The sequence below is a fragment of the Dermacentor silvarum genome, chromosome 3 (genome assembly GCF_013339745.2).
Source record: "Dermacentor silvarum isolate Dsil-2018 chromosome 3, BIME_Dsil_1.4, whole genome shotgun sequence".
Taxonomy (NCBI): Eukaryota; Metazoa; Arthropoda; class Arachnida; order Ixodida; family Ixodidae; genus Dermacentor; species Dermacentor silvarum.
The window spans coordinates 52,606,138-52,626,076 of record NC_051156.1 but is presented as its reverse complement, the minus strand read 5'-3'; the positions used below and the strand labels follow the sequence as shown (position 1 = coordinate 52,626,076).

Here is a 19,939-nt window from a genome sequence, read left to right as displayed (position 1 = left end):
TCGAGCACCTAGGTTTTTACAGCGAAAGCTGTATATGGCTAGGCGAAACGAAAAACCGTTCGTCCCATGTTTCGCTAAAAGTCTGCATTGGCTGCGCCGTCAGTTACGGCGTTCTCTACGTCGCACCCAAGCGCGCGCGCCATTGGCAGCGCCGTTGGTGACGTCGTTCTCTGCGTCGTACCTGCTCTGCCGCAACGCCGGCTCCTCGGCTCGCCGCCGTCGCATGCGTTCGATATCTCAAGTTAGCTCGGCGTCGTGGTTAGGAGCATCCGCCCGCCATTGGCGCTTGCGTTCCACTTCGCGATTTCAACGTGGAGGTATCGTCGCAGCCGAAGCCAAAGTGCTGCTCGAGAAACTCCCGCCGAAAGCGGGCGTTGGCCCCGGCAAACACGTTCCCGCCATTGCCACGTTGACGCTGCTCTGCCCGCAACGCCGCCTCTTCGGCTTGCCGCTGTCGCATGCGTTCGATATCTCGAGTACAGTGCCTAGAATATAATCTAGGCACTGTAATCTCGAGTTAGCTCGGTGTCGTGGCTAGCAGCGTCCGCCCGCCATTGGCGCTTGCGTTCCACTAAAAACACAAACACGTAACCAATAATTGCGAAACACTTCAATACAGCGTCGGGATTAACCCACTGCTAAACACCGGGGCCGCACGTTTCAGCTTCACTGGTGAACCATCTGTACGGAGTGCTTGGGGCGGTGTTTTTTTTACGAGCGCCCAACGCACGGTAGACAAGCGTTTTACGCATTCCAAGGCCATCGCAATACCGCAGACCCCATAGAGAAGATGGAACGCGTGAACTATACGCAAGCGCGACTGCATTTGACTGAACGCCAATGCATTTCTTCGCAAAGTTCGGGAATTAATATTTCGAAACTGGTGTCATCCTGAGAATTATTTCCAAGTGTTCCGCCTCTATCGGGAAGGCGGATCGCCTTCCTAATTCCCCGGCTACATTTTGTAAATTGCAATATGGGCCATCAGGTAATTAGTTAAAAGCTTAATTAGTAATTTATTGTTAATGATTCGATTATGCTTTTCAATTTCTTGCGCAAGTTATGTCCGCCTCTTCGAGTAAACCAGCTCATTGGGCTATTTGCCACAGGCAACCTTACATAAATTTGGAAAGTGTTCGCTGAAACACCCTGTATATATGAACCCACGTCGATATATATATATATATATATATATATATGTGTGTGTGTGTGTGTGTGTGTGTACAGTATATGTACGCCAAGCTCCGGCTCCGGTTCCGGAAGCCGGCTTCCGGAGAAGGCTTCCGGCGTTTTGCCATAATGATCCCCCGGTGCTTCGCCCACTCATCATCATTCACGTGGGGGATATGCGGTCTTTTTGGAGGTTGGTGGTTTCCTCAGGGACGCCCGGTATGTTTCCTGCCAGGTCGGTGTCCAGAAAGCTACAACGCTCTTCGGCCAGAGATGTTGAGTGCTGAAGAGTGCTGGCGCTTGAGAAATGAACAGTTAGCTTGATTTATTAAACATTTTTGCCGGCTTTAGGCCAAGCAGAAAAAGTCGCAGTTTCGACCGAAAGCCGAAGCATCGATTGAGATAGCAGAGAGAGAGAGAAATGATGCATAGAAAGGCAGGGAGGTTAACCATATGTAGTTCCGGTTGGCTACCCTGCACGGGTGGAAGGGGTAGGGGATAAAAAGAGAAAGAGAGTTGAAGGGGGAGAGAGAGAAAGAGAGACGAACACAAATAAACTAGTAGGCTATACACCGGTAGGGGGCGGCATTCTTAACGTCTATCGGGAAGGCCCGTAGACCGCAGGAAGCTCAGTAACGCGAGTAAGGCCTTCAGCGTGGATGTTCTGTCGGACCACTGACCTAAAGCTTTTAGTTCCGTTAGTGGACAATTGTCCAATTGGTCCAACACTCTGCACAACACTGGTCTTTCGGCACTATAGCCCGGGAAGACACAGAGAATGTGGGCGAGCGTCTCACCACTGTTGCACATGTGGCACGTGGGGCTGTTGGCCATTGCAATAAGCAAGGCATATGAGTTCGTAAATGCAACGCCTAGCCACAGACGGTACAGCATGGTCTGCACGTCGTGGTTATCCAGGCGGTAGATGCATGCGTATATTCGGAGACAACGAACAAAAACATCATATCGTGAAAGTGTTCGAGTCCCACAGAGGCATCGGACATTCACGGGAGATCAATCGCAGTCCAGCCGCAGCATCTGTTCGCGAAAGTGGAATGGAGACACACTGACCACTTTCATGAGCAGATCGGGTGGCTTCGTCGCCGTGGTCATTTCCGTTGATGTTGCAATGTCCTGGAAGCCATTGAAAGATTATGTTGTGTTCATTGTCATGGCTGCGATGATATATCTCTCGTATTTATGAGGTCACTTGTTCATTGGGTCCGTGGCGCATTGGGCTTTGTAGGCACTGAAGGGCTGCCTTGGAATCAGTAAAAACTGTCTATTGTTGCGGTGGTTCCTTATTAATGAAATCAAGTGCAGCACGGAGTGCCGCAAGTTCTGCACCCGTCGAGGTGGTAACAAATGAAGTGTTTAGCTTGATTTCTTTAGATTTTGCCGGGATTATGACTGCAGCAGCAGAGCTGTTGTGTTTTACCGAACCATCTGTGTAGACATGTTGCCAGAATCTGTGAACGTTGTAAATGTGTTCAAAGGTTGCTTGGTTGAAAGCTTGCTACGGCGCTCCAGCTTTCTTTTTGATGTCCGGAATTGTCAACTGTACTTGCGGCTGGTGCAGACACCACAATGGGGCTGATAACCGCATAGCAAGTTATTGGACAGCTATACCAAGAAAGGATAGTAGTGTAATCGGCCGTGTAAACTTGTAAGCATAGGTATATTAACTAAATTAACAAGATTGGCGTCCCGCGCGCACAGCCAAACATGAACGCATCTCACTCGATGACAGCGGAAACTCGCTGTCAAAACGCTATAGGGAGTAAGAGCGGCAGTAGCAGCGAGCTAATTGACCTTCGTGCTGCCGCTCGCATCAACGCGAACAAAGCCTGCGAAAACACAGCGCAGGGCGGACTCTGTCCCCGCCGCTGATGGCTTTCAAGTTAGAGCGGCCCGGGCGGGCGCGCGTGACGTAGAACACGCCCCCCCTCCCTAGCATTTCCCCGGAGCCTTGCGGAGCAAAACGTGTGATGTGCTTGAAAAGTCTCAGGAATGCCTCCCCACAGATCCACGCTTCTGTTTTTAAGACATTTTCTCCCGCCGAAGGGACGGGGGCTCTGGCTCCCCCCACGTCGTTCCCTCCCACACCCGTCGTCCACTCCCCCGCCCGTGATGTCCACCCGGAAGTCCATGGTGGCATCCAATATTCTTTGTGGTTGCGACGGCAGTGGATTAAGGACCTTGCACAAGGCAGTGGCAGCTGCCGCCCCACTGTCGCCCGGCTGGCCGAATCTAACAGTGGCAAAGAAGTTTTCGAATATGGTGAAGTGCTAGTTCCAAATTTAGACACCAATAGCCACTTCATTCACAAGTTAGATTCGACAGACGGCAAAATAATTTCTTGCAACATCGGTATTCTGCGCATCAGTATGTGTATTTAGATGTTTTTGTTGTCTGTCGTGAAAGCTGCGGTCAAACTGTCTACTGAAGGGCCCCTTTGCGATCACTTGACAACGAGGCACTGAAGGCGCCGCTTCTTTAATAAGCCGTGATTTCAAAAGACGCGCAAAACGTACAATCAATGAACTTTATGTCTGTGAATAAATAAAACGCGTTTACGAGCAGGCGCCTAGTAGATTTAGCTATTCTGGCACTGCTGCCTCTGAATCAACTGGTATATTGCCGAGTGCATCGGCCGGATTGTATCACAAGGGTATGATTGCAGTTAGCGTACGGGTTGTTCTTTTTATAGTATGACAGGCGGGGGATAGAAATTTCTACAAAGCAATGTGATGAGTACCTGTCATTTCGCACTCGTAACGTTGAGATAAAAAAATCCATCGCACTGTTTCTCCTTTCACTCCACGCAGGGCCTCAGGTGTCGAAGCCTAAAGCGATGAAAGAACACGTGGGAGACATATGTGACGCAACTACCTTAAGCGCAGGCGCTGAGCGGAGTCGACGCGGTCATTCACTGCGCGTCCATCGTTGACTCGAGATTCTTCGCCGACTCTGAAGCAATGGAACGAGTCAACGTCCGAGGTAACCCATTTCCGTCCACGTTTCTTCGTTCCTTGCTCATTAAACATTTTCTCTCTTACACAAAGAAAGAAAGAATTGCGTGTGTCTTTGCGTACTTCGTCTAATTATGTGTAAGCGCGTAATTGAGGTCGAAGTGCGCAGGCGTTATGCTGCTATACGTCGGTGCCTGACATAAGCGTCATTGACGGCATTATATAAAGGGACACTAAAGAGAACTATGAACCAGCAGTTTCAGTACATTATCCTTCTACAATACCAAAAAGTAACCCTTGCTGTAAGGAGATGCTCCGCAAGCCTGAAAACACGGAGACGAATGACGGGTGGCGATGATACGTTCAATTTTCACATCAGCTGCTCGTGATGTCATAAATTTTGATGGCGTCTTCTAAGGGCTGTAGTTAATTGCTTATCGGGAAAGACGGACTGTATATTCCAGAGAGAGCGACTAAATACTAAACCTGACCAGTTTTAAGAACGTTTATTGAGACACTACACCAAATATGACAAAAAAAAAAAAAAAATCACCGCCCTTCGACTCCCTGAAGATGGTCGAACAGCGAAGCTGTGTTACCTGTGTCACACGAGACAACTTAAGGCCACATTGAGCTAGTGGCATTCACGCGCTGTCACGTGGGGATGCGCATTGACGCTTGCTGCAAAGCACACTCACCGTTCAGTGCTTAGCTCCGGTAGCAATGGTTAAGCGATAAATAGAAAACAGAATCTGTAGTAATTCCGAAGCACCCGTGTTGCAATTCTAAATGTTATAAAATTATAAAATGTGCAGACGCCATCAGTTTTTCCGACTTTAATGGGCGGAAGTAGAAAATTATTGACGGCATGGTCGGTCGAGGATAGCAAGGCGCTCAAGGTGCCTCGATAGGGCTGCTGCTTGCAGTTTAGGATGGTGACACGTTTGTCTTTGTAAATACAAAAGCCGTATAGCCGCCCCATTGCGGGTAGTTGGAATTCGCGTTCATGGTGAAATAGCTGGAATTCGCGTTCATGGTGCGCTCAACCAACGCAATGTTTCGTCGAGTGGACCTAAAGTTGAAAGGCTGCCCTTGCTCAGCTGCCGAATAAATTGAGCAGAGCGTGACGGTGGGTCCACTTCGTTTCTTTGTCGTTTCACGGCCAAGCTGAGTGCGCGTCACTCGCGTCTTTGCCAGACTAGGGAGCCTACATTCAAGCGTCGTTGCATGTAGGCACCATATGCCTAGACGCGCTCTTGAATATCTAACATTGACACAATTCTGTGTATTGTCTGAGCGCGTAAAAAGAGAGTGGAGTCTCGGAGTGGTCCGTAAACGACAAATAAGCGCTACTGTAAACCACTAGAAATGCTCGCGATCCGTTCTTGTGCCTTCTGCAAAGGAATTCGCTATTACGGGCGAAGCACCTTAGAGCCGAGCCTTGACCCCCCCCCCCCCCCCCGTTGCTCTGATTTGCATGGAGTCCGCTAGGGGGGCTGCGGTGCACAAGGGCTATATAAGCGCTGTATATACTGTATACCTGTACAGAATATATATGTATATGTATATACATACACGGATTCACGGTTACCCAAATGATCCCCTGGTTCTTCGCCCCCTCATCATCATTCACTTCGTGGATATGCGGCATTTTTTTTTCTTGAGCTCGCCTTGGATGCGACGCTCGCTTGCCTTGGCTCCTGAGGAACAATTATGTCATTGCGGTTGCAAAGAATTATTTCAGTTTGCACCGAAGCTTTTCTAAATGCTGTTTCTAGCTAAAGCAAACTGTTATATAGCTGGCAATGCTTAAAATCCGAAATATATGGTGTGCCTTCTGATTCACCCATTGCCAGTGTCATCAATCCCTAAGGGCACTTTCCTTTATCGTGTAGCAGCGCGCCGCCAAAGTGACACTCAGTGCGCTGAAGTACACTTGCTCGATGTGACACTAAATTTGCCCGTGTAACACGGGTATTACACTGAGTGTTACATGTGCATGTGTTGCACGTGATGCAATTGCGTAAACACATGTAAACACAGATCTACAACAGGAATTTGTATTATACTGAAACGTTGTGAGGCAATAAGAGGCAGCGACTTCGGACGCTACTCGACGAGTGTCCATTTCTGTGGTCGAAACCTGCCGTACCGCCGCTAGAGGCATCGGCTGGCGTAACGGACACCGCGACGTTCGGCGCGAACGCGGGGAAACGCGGACGGCATTGGCAGCAGCTCTGCGCGTTGCCTCGTTGGTGCTGCTACATATTTGCGGTTCTCTCAGTGTGTTTGTCTGCGTTTTTCGTGTGAGCTTTATTTCTGTGTTTTGGCGTTCTTTTTTTTTCGCATGCAAGTTGCGCCGCCCCTTATTTGCGCGCCAGTAATGAGAGCAAGCGGCGAGCCCGTTCCCGAACCAACTCTTGCTGATGCGCACGATAGGCAGCCTCTTCCTCAGGAGTACGCACTCCTCGTAATCTACTCACTAGTCGCGCCGGAGCCCAGCAGCGCTGCGCGTTATCCGAAAGGGCGTCGCGCCGCACCGAAACACCTTCTCTTATCGCCGCTCCTTCTCGCGCCCAGCGCAGCCTCTCATTGGTCGCCTCCTCCCCCAGCACGCCTCTCCTCCTCTGCTGGTCACTTGACCTGCCCACCTACGGCGCGGCTCTTATCCTCTCCTGGTGACGTCATCTGCGTACGTGAAGCCGGACAGACGGCAAAGGGTCGACTAAGGACAGCTTCGCTGTGAATAATTTGTACTGCGTGACTTTACTCCGACGTACCGGTCTGTATGTCTTGTCGTATAATTAAAACAATTAGGTTGGCAATCTTTCTGTTCCAACGACCGCTCTATTGCCGAATAATTATTTATTATACAGCTTTCAAAAATAATTTACCAGTCTAAGCTGTTTCTCTTTATAGTCACTCTAAAACAATGTAATTGTTGCTGTATAGTGTCACAGCGAAGCTGCTAAAAGCGCTTGGAAACGTCATATGAGTGTTTTCACGGTGTACATTCAGAACTAAACAATTCAGGGAGTTTATAATTAGTGGGAACGTCGGCCATTATCGGGTTATGTGCGTATAAAATTGGAAGTGGGAGGGAAGTGAAGCTAAATGAAGATCTCCAAAATCTTGCTTTCCGCCTGTTTTAGAGGCGTTATGCGTAGCGCTTACCAAATTTATCCGCGGCCCGGCGAAAGCCGAAAGTGGTAGGAATCCTATATTTGTAGTAATGGGGAGCATTTTATAGGCATCCTGTATCGAAGGAATAAATTGCGTAAATTAACTACTACCTTTTGAGAAAATTAGCTAGGCAAGCGTTCCACACAGTGCAAGCATATTTTAAGAACTGAACAGGAACTTTACTCCATTTCCTGAAAGAACTCAATGTCGCACAAAGTTTGAATTTGCACTAATAGGGGCCTTTTCATGCGTGATACGTTGGTAAAGTTTCAAGATCGTCAGGTTATTGCAACTTTTGCACAATATTTTCTTGGGCAAATCTCACAAATGTTTTTTGGCTGCTATCAGCTTTGTTTTTTTGTGTGTGTGTGTGTTATGAAGGAGCTGTACGTCACAACAAGCTGATATTTCGTGAAAACAGAACGCATATAAACTACAATGCGTGCAGAACCCTTACCTTTTTTCCAGCCTAATGAAGTGCATTCGAAAAAATTACTGAAAACTCCTTTTCTGCCTATTTTAACGTGTTAGGCGAAGTTAGTAGATATGTCTCGCCAGCGTCATAAATGAACATAGCAATGCACCTTGCGCAAGCTTGCGGAAGGTGAGGGGAAGGTTTTTTGCAATATTTTGGCGAAGTAAAAAGTCTGAGGATAAAGGACAACATTAGCAATAAATTACGAATTCAAGCACTCCGGAACAATGAAAGTTGATTTTACGATTGGCGTAGAATTTAGCCTCCTGTTCTAGGATATCTGCAATACCCCAAGATTACATTTTGTGAAAATATGGAAATATTTCACCCGGTGAGTGTGCGAATTTAGATATGCGTGTATAAATTACAGCTATTCTATGAAATTTTCATCAAGTGTTCGAAAGCGCTAAACAGCCATTATCGGCTCCGTTTTCCAATGTCACGAAAGAAGTCCACGTGACGCCCAGTTAATAATAGAGAAAATTCGCAGAATGTTATGGTTATTGTGGGATACTTCTTTTAGTTTTCTAAATTGATTAGGAGTTTCGCAAATATTTTCTCGACCCTCGATTTCTCCCTGTTTTCATGCGTCTGCGACGCGTCCTGAGTGAACGTACTGAGTCACAGTGTTTATATTTCGTGAAATTAGCGGGCAGGTTGTGGGTGATGTGTATAGGCAAAGCTCAAAGTGTCCGTTTCCACTACGGTTCCCTGTCCTGAGAGAACTATATGAGCCACAGAGATGAAATTCGGCGAAAACGGGGGAACATCGTCGCTGCGGCGTGTGCGAAATTGAGAGCGTGTTCGCGAAGTACGGTCTTTGCTAAAACGGCCTTCAAGAAGTGCTCGAAAGCGTTATATGCGGGCAACGTTTGAAAGTGTGTGCTTTAATTACACGCGACTGATGTTCTTAATGCGAATGCTCGAGTGAAACGACTTCACTGGAAATTCTGCTGTGATTATGCGAGGTTAGGCACGTGTGTTGTCTCTTTGTTTTGTATACCTCAAACAGACAGATTTTCATAAGAGAGACTGTTCCTAAACACGTATGTCTTAAATGCTAGAACACGCTCAAATCGTTGCATGCGTTTTAAGAAGGCACTGTGCTGGCCGTGGCACAATAAGTGCCACTCTGACCACTTCTGTAACCATCACAAGGTACAGCGGCGACGTCTGTAACGCACCATGTTACGACGTACCAGCATGGTGCGTTTCCTTGGCAGAGAAGTAAAGGTCTTTCTGCTTTTAGTATCTGTCTGCAGGAAAGCGCAGAAGAATAAAAGGGGATAACCATTATGAACAAACGATGTACTTACAAACACGACGTTAGGAACTGACTCGCATACGCTGCCCGGTCCTTTATAAGAGACAGGTTACTTTAAGTAGCTAGGTCGGATTGCTCATTCCATACACACGCATACTTTTGTCAGATCTAGCGGCAAGAAGTAAATGCCTGTGCGTAATTTTGTTATAACAGATTCACAGATTTGCGCGTGAGTGCACGATACACGACGGAGTACACTTGACATCGCAATACGTCATGCGTCGTCAAAGCAGCAACGTGTACAGAAAGTTAGAAGATCGGGGGACGATGTGAATGCTGTCTGAAACGATTTATAGCCCTTTATCTCAAGGACACTAACTAAAACAGTGAAAAGAAAGATACCTGTTTGCGGCAATACAACATGCTCTCTACTAAATTTTTCGAATACAGCTGTGTATTACTGTGCATTCAGCAAAGGAGCAAAAATCTGTGATTTCTGTGCCATCGAATATACGGCTTAATTCATAATCAACACTGTCTTTGCATTACATACCGCGAAAGAACAGACCACAGGTTGGTCCTGGTAATGTTGCTGACATGCTTGATGCAAAACGCTCATAGTAAATAGGCGACATCAGCAAATGAATTAAAGCGCTTAATACCTTTTCACAGGTCCCTAACAGTGTGGAAGTGAAATTTCTCAGTGCCACCGTATCAAGTGTATTGGCGGCGACAACGGCCGCGCCTATGTTTACTGTCTTTTTTTTCTTTTCTTTTTTTGTGCTTCACAATCAACCAATGCAGGAACCTCAAATGTGGTTGAATGTTGCGTGACTCAAGGCGTTCCGTATCTCGTGTACGTGAGTTCCGTGGCCGCGACGCGACTGGTACGAAGAAACCGGCTGTCTTTACCCTTCCCCGACTATGTCGGAGCCTACGGCGAGACCAAGGCACGTGCGGAGGGCATCGTGGCCAGGTCCAACGGACGCCTTTTGTCTCACGGTACGTGATTTAAAGGAAACTTCCAATGAACATAGTGCAGCTTTTACGTGTTGGCGCTACCGGGAATTGTAGCGGTCGCTCGATAGGAGCTATTTGAATACCTGAGCAGTTGTTTGAATTTCATGGTTAGTGGCAGCGAGTGAAAAATTTTATAGGGAGTAAAACTCGTGGTGAGAGGATTAAATTTTGGGCTGTGCGGGTACTTCTGAAACTCATATATTCGGCGGCACTGGACTTTGATGCTGCGGTTGCAATGTATGCTGCTATCACGGGAATGTTCATATATGCGCACTTTGGCACTTGAAGGTCGTATCAGTGTTTTCAGATTAAGTAAAGGTAAAAAGATATGAGCATTTTTATCTTTTACTTCTTTCGCTGCATAATCTGAAGGCAACCCGCCGGGGTGTTGGGTTGCTAAGCACGAGATCGCGGGATGAAATCCCGGCCTCAGCGACCGCATTTCGATGGGGGCGAAATGCGAAAACACCCGTGTACTTAGATTTACGTGCACGGTAAATAATCCCAGGTGGTCCAAATTATTCCTGAGTCCCCCACTATGGCATGCCCCATGATAAGATTGTAGTTTTGGACTGTAAAACCCCAAATTAACAAAAGATTCTAATCCGTAGACATGGTTTATGTGGTCTGGGCGTCTATGCTGTTAGCTATCTTGTCCGTGTCGCTTGACTTTTTTTTCTTTGCTCTTTTTCGTTTTTTACAATCTAAAGGGAACACTTTGAGAGCAGAATCGCTTGCTTCAAATTATAGACAAGTTCTCCGCCATGCCTCAAGCTGTTGGCTGAAAACGACATGGCTGCTAGTATTACTGAAAGCAAATGCAGGGCATTAGCTTTACTGTGACCAAGGCCCCTCTGAAGTTTGCCAGAGGTGGCGGAGCCTCCCCCCCTCCTCCTTCATAGTGTCATTAGCAGAGTAATGTCACCTAGATCATCTGCAGTTTCTTTTGAGTTCCCTCTATTTTTCACTTAAACGTTTACTGAGGCTAAAAGCTTACTGCATCAGTGTTGGCGTGAACGTCATCATCATCATCATCATCAGCCTATATTTATGTCCACTGCAGGACGAAGGCCTCTCCCTGCGATCTCCAATTACCCCTGTCTTGAGCTAGCGTATTCCAACTTGCGCCTGCGAATTTCCTAACCTCATCATCCCACCTGACTTTCTGCCGTCCTCGACAGCGCTTCCCTTCTCTTGGTATCCATTCTGTAACCCTAATGGTCCACCGGTTATCCATCCTACGCATTACATGACCTGCCCAGCTCCATTTCTTCCGCTTAATGTCAACTAGAATATCGTCTACCCCCCTTTGTTCTCTGATCCACACCGCTCTCTTCCTGTCTCTTAACGTTACTCCTAAGATTTTTCGTTCCATTGCTCTTTGTGCGGTCCTTAACTTGTTCTCGAGCTTCTTTGTTAACCTCCAAGTTTCTGCCCCGTATGTTAGCACCGGTAGAATGCAATGATTGTACACTTTTCTTTTCAACGACAGCGGTAAGCTCCCAGTCAGGATTTGGCAATGCCTGCCGTATGCACTCCAACCTAATTTTATTCTTCTGTAAATTTCTTTCTCATGATCAGGGTCCCCTGTGAGTAATTGACCTAGATAAACATATTCCTTTACAGATTCTAGAGGCTGACTGGCGATCCTGAATTCTTGTTCCCTTGCCAGGCTATTGAACATTATCTTTGTCTTCTGCATATTCATCTTCAACCCAATTCTTGCATTTTCTCGATGAAGGTTCTCAATCATTTGTTGTAATTCCTCTCCATTGTTGCTCAATAGGACAATGTTATCTGCAAACCGAAGGTTGCTGAGATATTCGCCATCGATCCTCACTCCTAATCCTTGCCATTCTAAAAGCTTGAATACTTCTTCTAAGCATGCAGTGAATAGCATTGGAGAGATTGTGTCTCCTTGCCTGACCCCTTTCTTGATAGGTATCTTTCTACTTTTCTTGTGGAGAACCAAGGTAGCTGTGGGATCCTTGTAGATATTTGCCAAGATATTCACGTATGCCTCCTCCACTCCTTGATGACGCAATGCCTCTATGACTGCTGATATCTCTACTGAATCGAATGCCTTTTCATAATCTATGAAAGCCATATAGAGAGGTTGATTGTACTCCGCAGATTTCTCGATTACCTGGTTGATGGCATGGATATGGTCCATCGTAGAATATCCCTTCCGGAAGCCAGCCTGTTCTCTTGGTTGACTGAAGTCAAGTGTTGTCCTGATTCTATTGGAAATTATCTTGGTGAATATTTTATACAATACTGAAAGCAAGCTAATGGGTCTGTAATTCTTCAATTCTTTAACGTCTCCCTTCTTATGGATAAGTGCACGACTTTTATTCATACTTTCGCTTTATTTCTGCAAATCCTCACAATAGGAAGACAAGCGCACTAGAAGCACCAGCGGCGGCTACCTCATCCTTATTTTTTCACTTCAACATTTTTTTTTAATTTTCACTCTGAACATTATGCACAGATAGACTATGTTTATATATATGCACCCGACAATGTTTATATTTTTAAAGAGAAGGACATAGCCAATTCACAATTTTTTCTAGTGGCATGGCTAGCCTATGCCTAGAGAACGAATAAGTTGCTGTATGTTCACCTCACTTCAAATTGCTTTGTGTGCTTTTTTGACCCTGAAAACAACCTGCCGACTTCAGTGACACCTTCGGCAGACTTTTATCAACGGCGCGTTAAATGCACATGAATGATACGTGTCTCAGTACTGCTTCTCTTTCCAGTAGGTAATGCTAACGACTCACGAAAAAAAATTGTCAGCACCGACCACATTTATTAGGGATAAAGACATCGCCACTTGCATGTGGAGGTCATAAATATATACAATTCACTCAGTAACCAAAATGAGGCCAAGCCGGATTCACTCAAAATCAGAATCAATAGAACTCATGCGCAGCACTGCTTATACTGGGACTTATACTCGGAAAAATCCAAAATCCAAGAGACTCCAGTCTCTTGGTGGTGCAAGAAGACTCAACCTGTGAAATTGAACTGCTTCCTACTAGGAGGCAGTTCAATTTCACCTGATATATACTCATATATGGCCGTCCCTTCAGTGAACAATTCTTTGAGGTCGCAAGAAGTTTCTTGAAGTGCAACTGTTAATTGAAGTAATATATTGTGACGGGGCGTCAAATAGATAAAATAGGGACAGGATTTATATACAGGGACTGTTGACAGAGATGGTCAAGATGGCTGAACACGCGCAGCGTTCCCCGGCGATCGTCGTCTTCTTCCTTAATGCAAGGAGGCGGCCCGTAACATCTAACCACCCCGGCGAGCTGAGCGCCATCTCGGCGCATACTAATTACACGAGGAGGCGACGGAAAAGTACGGCTTCAGTCGGGATACGTGCACGACGTCACGAGAGGGCAGGGTAGATGGTGAAGAACTAACTGTTCAGTGGGGTGATCTCATAGTTCACGTCACTAAGTTGCCGTAAAACCTTGTAAGGTGCGGTTTAACGCGATGAAAGCTTTTCGGAGAGACCGACGCGACGAGAAGGGGTCCAGAGAAGCGCAAGAGATTCCGGAGAAAACCAGAGGTGCCGGTGGCTGCGGTCATAACGGTCCTTTTGGCATAATTGTGAGTCGGAGATGGGCTCGCGCGGCAGCATCGTGGGCATACTCCGTGGTATGTTGTACAACAGCAGGTAGTAGCGTGTCAAAAGGCAATGCAGGGTGGTACCCATACAGGAGGTAAAATGGCGAAAAACCGGTGGTGTCGTGACGGGAGGAGTTGTACGCGAACGTGATGTATGGCAAAGCGCTGTCCCAGTCCCGATGATCGTCAGACACGTGCATCGACAGCGTATCGGTTAAGGTGCGGTTCAGCCTTTCGGTGAGCCTGTTGGTGTGTGGGTGGTACGCAGTAGTGAGCTTACGCTCCACAGAACAGGAACGAAGGAGGTCAACGACAACTTTCGACAAGTAGCGGCCTCGGTCTGTGAGCGGTATAGAGACATAGGTGGGGTTCGGAAAGCTGGTCGGGCCTCAGCACCCCTCCCCCCCCCCCCCCGGCCCTCTCTGAAGAATAAAAATTATCCACTTAAGGTTCAAAGGGCCCTTTAACAAACAATTCATCGACGATTAGGATCCTCCTAATGCGAAATTTGAGCGCAGCTATAGACATGTTTTCATTTCGCGATATATTGAGGCAAATAATTTGAGAGAGACACGTAGCAGAGTCGGTGATCGTCGAAAGTCTTATCTGCGGGTGAAACGCATCGGCTTTTATACATGACTCGTCTCGAGGTTCAACTGTAATCGCTGGTGCCGCTTGGCTTCCAGAAAGTATATCACAATTAGCGTCGCGCGTACAATCAGATTACAAAACAATCGCAAACCATGACAATCGAAAACAGCGCTAACGACACCATATCGAGGAAACCAAACAAGCGCGAGCGAGAGCCTGACGCGAGCAGACGATAGTACGACACGAGTGGTCCGGCTGAGGCCAGATGCGATTACGCAACGAGCGGTCGGGCGGGTCCGCATGAAACCACTTTCGCGTGCGTACGTCACAAAAGGGGCCCCTATCATTGGTCTCCACCGTTCGCGGCACGCGTCTCGCTTTGTCCTCTTTCGCTGTTGCGCTCGTTCGCTCGGTTACGCCGTCGCCGACGTTCGCCCCAGGAACGGGCCATTAGGAGCTGAGCTCTAAAACGTGACCGTGATTTAAGTACAGTATTGATGTGCGCACCACTGCATGAATGGCTGAATGTCTGGTTAGGCGCTCCTATAGTAGATTTGGCACGCATTTTCAACCTGAACGAGCATGCGTAAGCGGCGAGAGTGGGGAAAGTACTTGCCGGCATTGTCGGCAACAGCATAGCTCTGTCTATTTGACACCACAAAACGCACGCATATCTATCACTTGGGAATAGGGCTACATGTTGTCGTTGTCGAAAGTGGAAGGTACTTGGTGGCCATGTATAGCGTAACGACGATACGCGCCGAAAATACAGCTGGAACATCAAACGGTGTTGACATGAATTACACCAGAAGTTTTGTAAAGGCGGGGAACTTCAGAAATCGCCATGATACAACTTCTGAGCATTTCCATTTAAAAACACAATTTCTTCAAAAGTGAGAATTCACACTACTGAGCGCGATACCATTCGACGAATGTATTGCCACAGAATTGTTTCAACACGGACATTATAAAAATTGACGGTTACTTCAGCATACGCCAAAGAGGGGGAAGGCGAAAGCCTGCGCGCTCAAGAGACATTCATAAGATTACTTGATATTCTCATTCGAATGCGTTGTTACTTCTTATTACTTGTTTTTTTTTCAGACCAAACGTTTCGCGCTAGAGTGCCTTAATTGAAGCTACGTTACTGAACTGCACCTTATTAACCTCACCCTAATTAACACCAGAGGCCACGGGTGTGACTCCCCCCGAAGGTCGTGGGTTCGAATGCCTGAATGTACTCAATCTTAATTAACACTATGAGGACGGTGACCCGCGCACCATCAAAACTGTTGCGTGAGCGTTGCTTGCTTACTCATAGAAGACAATGATGACGGTGACCCGCACACACCATCAGAATTGTTGTAGTCTAGTTATACCACATCTTATTTGTTTTTGTTTTTGCTTTCTTTTACTTTGCGATTCTCATTTTCAAAAAGAATTCTCTTTAGCTGCCTACTACCGCCCGATTCTTGGCCTATCCCCCTCAGGGGGTGCGAGCCATGATAAAGGGTCATCAGCATCATGCTGCGTGAGCGTTCGCATATAGGTAAGACACGATGCCGGGTCGGTGTAGTAATTGGACTACTCGGTCAATTACTACATCGAGTTGTCATCATGTGCGATTTCACTTCGACGACGCGGTTTTCGCTCAAGGACGTGGAAGGTCGAGTGAACGATGAGACATATAAGGTTTTCGCTTTATTAAAGGAGATATGACGAGTCTAATGTTTACATCCGCCATTCCATCTCAACGCAAATTTCCCTACCAAACCGGGTGACGCCGATAGCAATGCCCTGATTATTACTGTTTCGCACACTTTATTGACAGGCATTGTCATTTTTGCTCAGTCATGGTCATACTATGACTTCGACCATAAACCTTTAGCCTATTCCTTCACCTAGTACCCCATTCGAACCCATTCCACTGGTTTTGAGTGTTAATATTTTTTCGCTGAGTCATGGTCATGACTATGACTTCTACCACCATCCTTTAGTGTTTCCTTCACTTAGTACCCACGTCAGAACCTATTTCAGCGGTTTTTGAGGGTTAACCTCTTTTCGCTGAGTCATTGGCATTTTTTGCTGAGTCAAGCTTATGACTATAACTTCTACCGTCATTATTAGTGTTTAACATCATCTTCTACGATCTTCATTTGTGTTTCCTTCGCTTAGTGCCCACGTCCGAACCCATTCCAGTAGTTTTTGAGTATTAACCTTTTTTCGCTGAGTCATTGCAATTTTTGCTGAGTCATGCTATGACTATGACTTCTACCCTCATCCTTTAGTGTTTATTTCACGTAGTACCCACGTCCCAACCCATTTCAGTGGTTTTTGAGTGTTATTCTTTTTTTGCTGGGTCATTGTCATTTTAGGCTGCTGTTTCATGACCTACATGACACGCATTTCATGACATTCTTGTCATGACCTATCATTTGTGTTCGTCATGCACTCTTGTCATACCATGCCAATTTTGGTACATACAAAGTTAACGAAACGGCCATGAGAGCACCAAGATGAAGGCGGCTAGATCGATAAATACTGTCAAAGTGGCAAATGCTCGCCAAGAAATGCTTCGCATTTAATCAATATCATTCAGTGAATGACACTTATTGAAGAAATTTAAAAGCAGTTTGCTGATCCGTCTTCCGCGATACATAGATGCACCTTGCACTTTTTGCATTAAAGCCTTGTTCTTCGTGAACATTGCGGTAACTTGCACCTCGGAACGCTATTATGTGGCCCCTTTGCCGGCACATGATTGACGCCATCATACCTGATGGAAGTAGGGACATCCGAAGCTCAGTTCGAGAGGGATATTTTATTTTGGGTCAATGAACGGTCTTGTAGGGGTGCTTCAGTTGACTCATCACACTTCAATCAGGCCCAAGGCGACCTGTAACTTGAATACTGCGAGCTGAATTTCGGAACCCTTTACGAGGCGGTACAACAACCGTCAACATCGGGAACCCCACATTCTTGACGGCAACATACGTGTACGCAACAAAGTATGGGGGAAGAACTAGTTGCACACGTTTCTTGCCCAAACAATTTACATCGAAATACTCACACTGTATTTCTCTATCATGCCAGAAGTATCCAAATGAAATAAATAACAAATACAGCATGAGAAATTGGAAGAAAGTTAAGGTACATGCCGTCTCGGGCCCCTCGAGGAGGAAGCCATATTTTTTCTTTTGCAGCACAGTTGTCAGGAAAGGTGGTGCCATATATTAGGCATATTTTGGAACTTCGAGGGGGCATGAAATATGACATTAATATCTCAAGGTTCGGCGACACACATGACATTCGCAGCGCCATGATACATTACGGCAACATTTGTTGCGGCTGGAATGCAAAGGGTTAACAGGAACTTCCCTGAACGGAAACGATCCATGACGGGCGTATAGCGTTATGTGGCGGTCGGTGTGGTGCGGAATGCGTCATGCGCTGTAATGATGTGTATGGGCGTTATGCTGATGTAGCATGCGTTATTAATTAATGCGTGAAGAGCAGGAGCCGACAGATGCACATTGTTACATTGCCGAACATACACATTCCACACCACGCCAACCGCCAGAAGATGCTACGGCTATCTTCGACACTTCCCATTCAGGGAGGTTCGGCTTAGTGTGCTTGAGCGGTGCCCGATGTGGCATAACCAACGCGTATATGCACTCATAGGCAGCGGAGAGAGGACGGCTGCGTGTGCATGCGTAAATAGATTACGAGTGGCGCATCCTTTCGTTTTTATATAGCGCCTCTTCCTCTCCACAACCACAATCTCTCTCCCTCTCTCTCGTTTTGGGCCCACTTTAGTCACCTTCCATCTTCTCGCCTCGAGTGTTTGTTTACCAGGGCAGTCCCATACTTCTTGCTATATCCCCCTTTAAGTATAGGCTTAGACACTTATAGGCTTAGACACTTAACGCCTCCTTTCTACGTATGGCGCACGGGAAACGGCGAAAGCGCATGGGTTCGTAGAATGTTTTGCGCTGGCGCGCCTATTGTTAGTGTGGAAATGGGCCGTTTGTCACTGCAGTCTAAATGGCAGCTATCAACCACGCACAGAATGGGCTTAACCTGTGCATTATCGCCCTGTTTTGAGAAAAGGGTTTCCTGGCTTCACATGGAATTTTTCGGCTTCACATATTAAAGCGAAGCTTTCTGAGGCTCACTGATTCGTCCGTGAGCACCGAAAACGCACTGCAGGAAAGCCAACTTACGCAATGGGACGATCTGCGCATCTGCACATACAATCGAACAACGGCGCACGACATACGTATCCTAGAACACTACAGTTTGCATTCGCAGTTGTATACCGATAAGAAGAACGGTAACTGCAACGCCACGCTACCTAGACGAACTGCATATATCTGCCTTGCATCACGTGCGTCACGCAATGCATTGCCGGCCGTCATCATGGGTATACGCCGCGGGTGCAGTGCATGGCAGAAGAGGCAGCCGTACGCTAACGTAAGCGCGAGCGCGATCGTGCCCGTAAGGCCGATCCGGTGTATCGGCAACGGCAGAGCCTCTGACCGTCTACCACAGCGATCACAAGGCAATACTGTGCAAGTGTAGAGTCGTCCGTGAAAGCGTGAGTGTGTGCGTGTAATGAACGGTTACATAATCTAAAATGAAGGCTATGCAGCTTAACCAAATCTGTCCTCATTGAACTTCAACGTTCAAAAAACGCAATCCTAAACAAGCAATCAAATCACATATGCATCGCATCGGGTCGCTCATCATTTCTTGGGTTCGTCGCGTGGTCGTTGGCATTGGACTTGACTTTGATTCAGTTTGCATGGGAGATAGTTTCGCGTTCAACCACCTTCCTTTAAGAAAAGGGCTTTGATTTCTTTTGTTTGCACAGGAAAAGGACGACTACGCACGCTGTCAATCCGTATGCCTCCCTTATACGGGGAGTTGGATCAAGTTTTCATCACCAAGTGCCTGCAAATCTACAAGCTCACATTTGACTTCGCATTTACCCTCGACCACGGAGTACAGGTCAGTGCAAGACGGTCATTTCGTTGTGACGAGTACCCTGCCTACTTAGCATAGCCGAGCAATAGAGTCTGGATTGTGTAGTCAGCGTGAACAGGCAGTAACTTGCCGAAATAAGGCGTATTTTAGCCACATTCAGCACCGCCTTTTTTGCCTTGAGACAGCGCTGCCGTGGTTGCAACGATGCAGACCATTGTAGAGGTTCGATAGCAAAAATTAAGTATTTGGACGAGCTCTCTTGCTCGAAGACGCTGGTGTGAAAACGTGCGTCGTCCGTTTAGAATCTACAAAAGAAGGCCTTACATATAGCACAAACCTTTGGTAACACATTGTATCTTCAAGAGGATGTCTCGCTTGGTTTACCTAGATAATCGTATTTATTCAAAGCAGTGACAAAAACGCACATCTAATACAATCTTAGAATTTGAATTAAGGCTCTTTGAGTTAGCGAGGTAGCTGTGGTAGCTACTGGTTGCCTGTAACTGTTAGGTAAGTCTATGTGCCACGAGGGCGATGTATGGTGCTTCTTGACGGAATAGTCGGTAAGATTTTGGCCTTTGAGATAGATCTTCGAGGAGCACGTGCTGTCGAGCGACAACTTTGGGGCTTCTG

At 46.8% G+C, this 19,939-nt stretch overlaps 1 protein-coding gene across 1 annotated transcript in view; it reads left to right on the top strand.

Moving 5' to 3' along the window:
- The window catches only part of LOC119444339 (3 beta-hydroxysteroid dehydrogenase type 7-like), a 127,425-nt gene that overhangs the window by 98,145 nt on the left and 9,341 nt on the right, over positions 1-19,939 (top strand). The window contains 4 exon segments of the mRNA XM_049663291.1: positions 3,999-4,066; positions 4,068-4,170; positions 9,869-10,066; positions 19,194-19,330. Of these exon segments, the coding sequence (XP_049519248.1) occupies positions 3,999-4,066; positions 4,068-4,170; positions 9,869-10,066; positions 19,194-19,330 (506 nt within the window).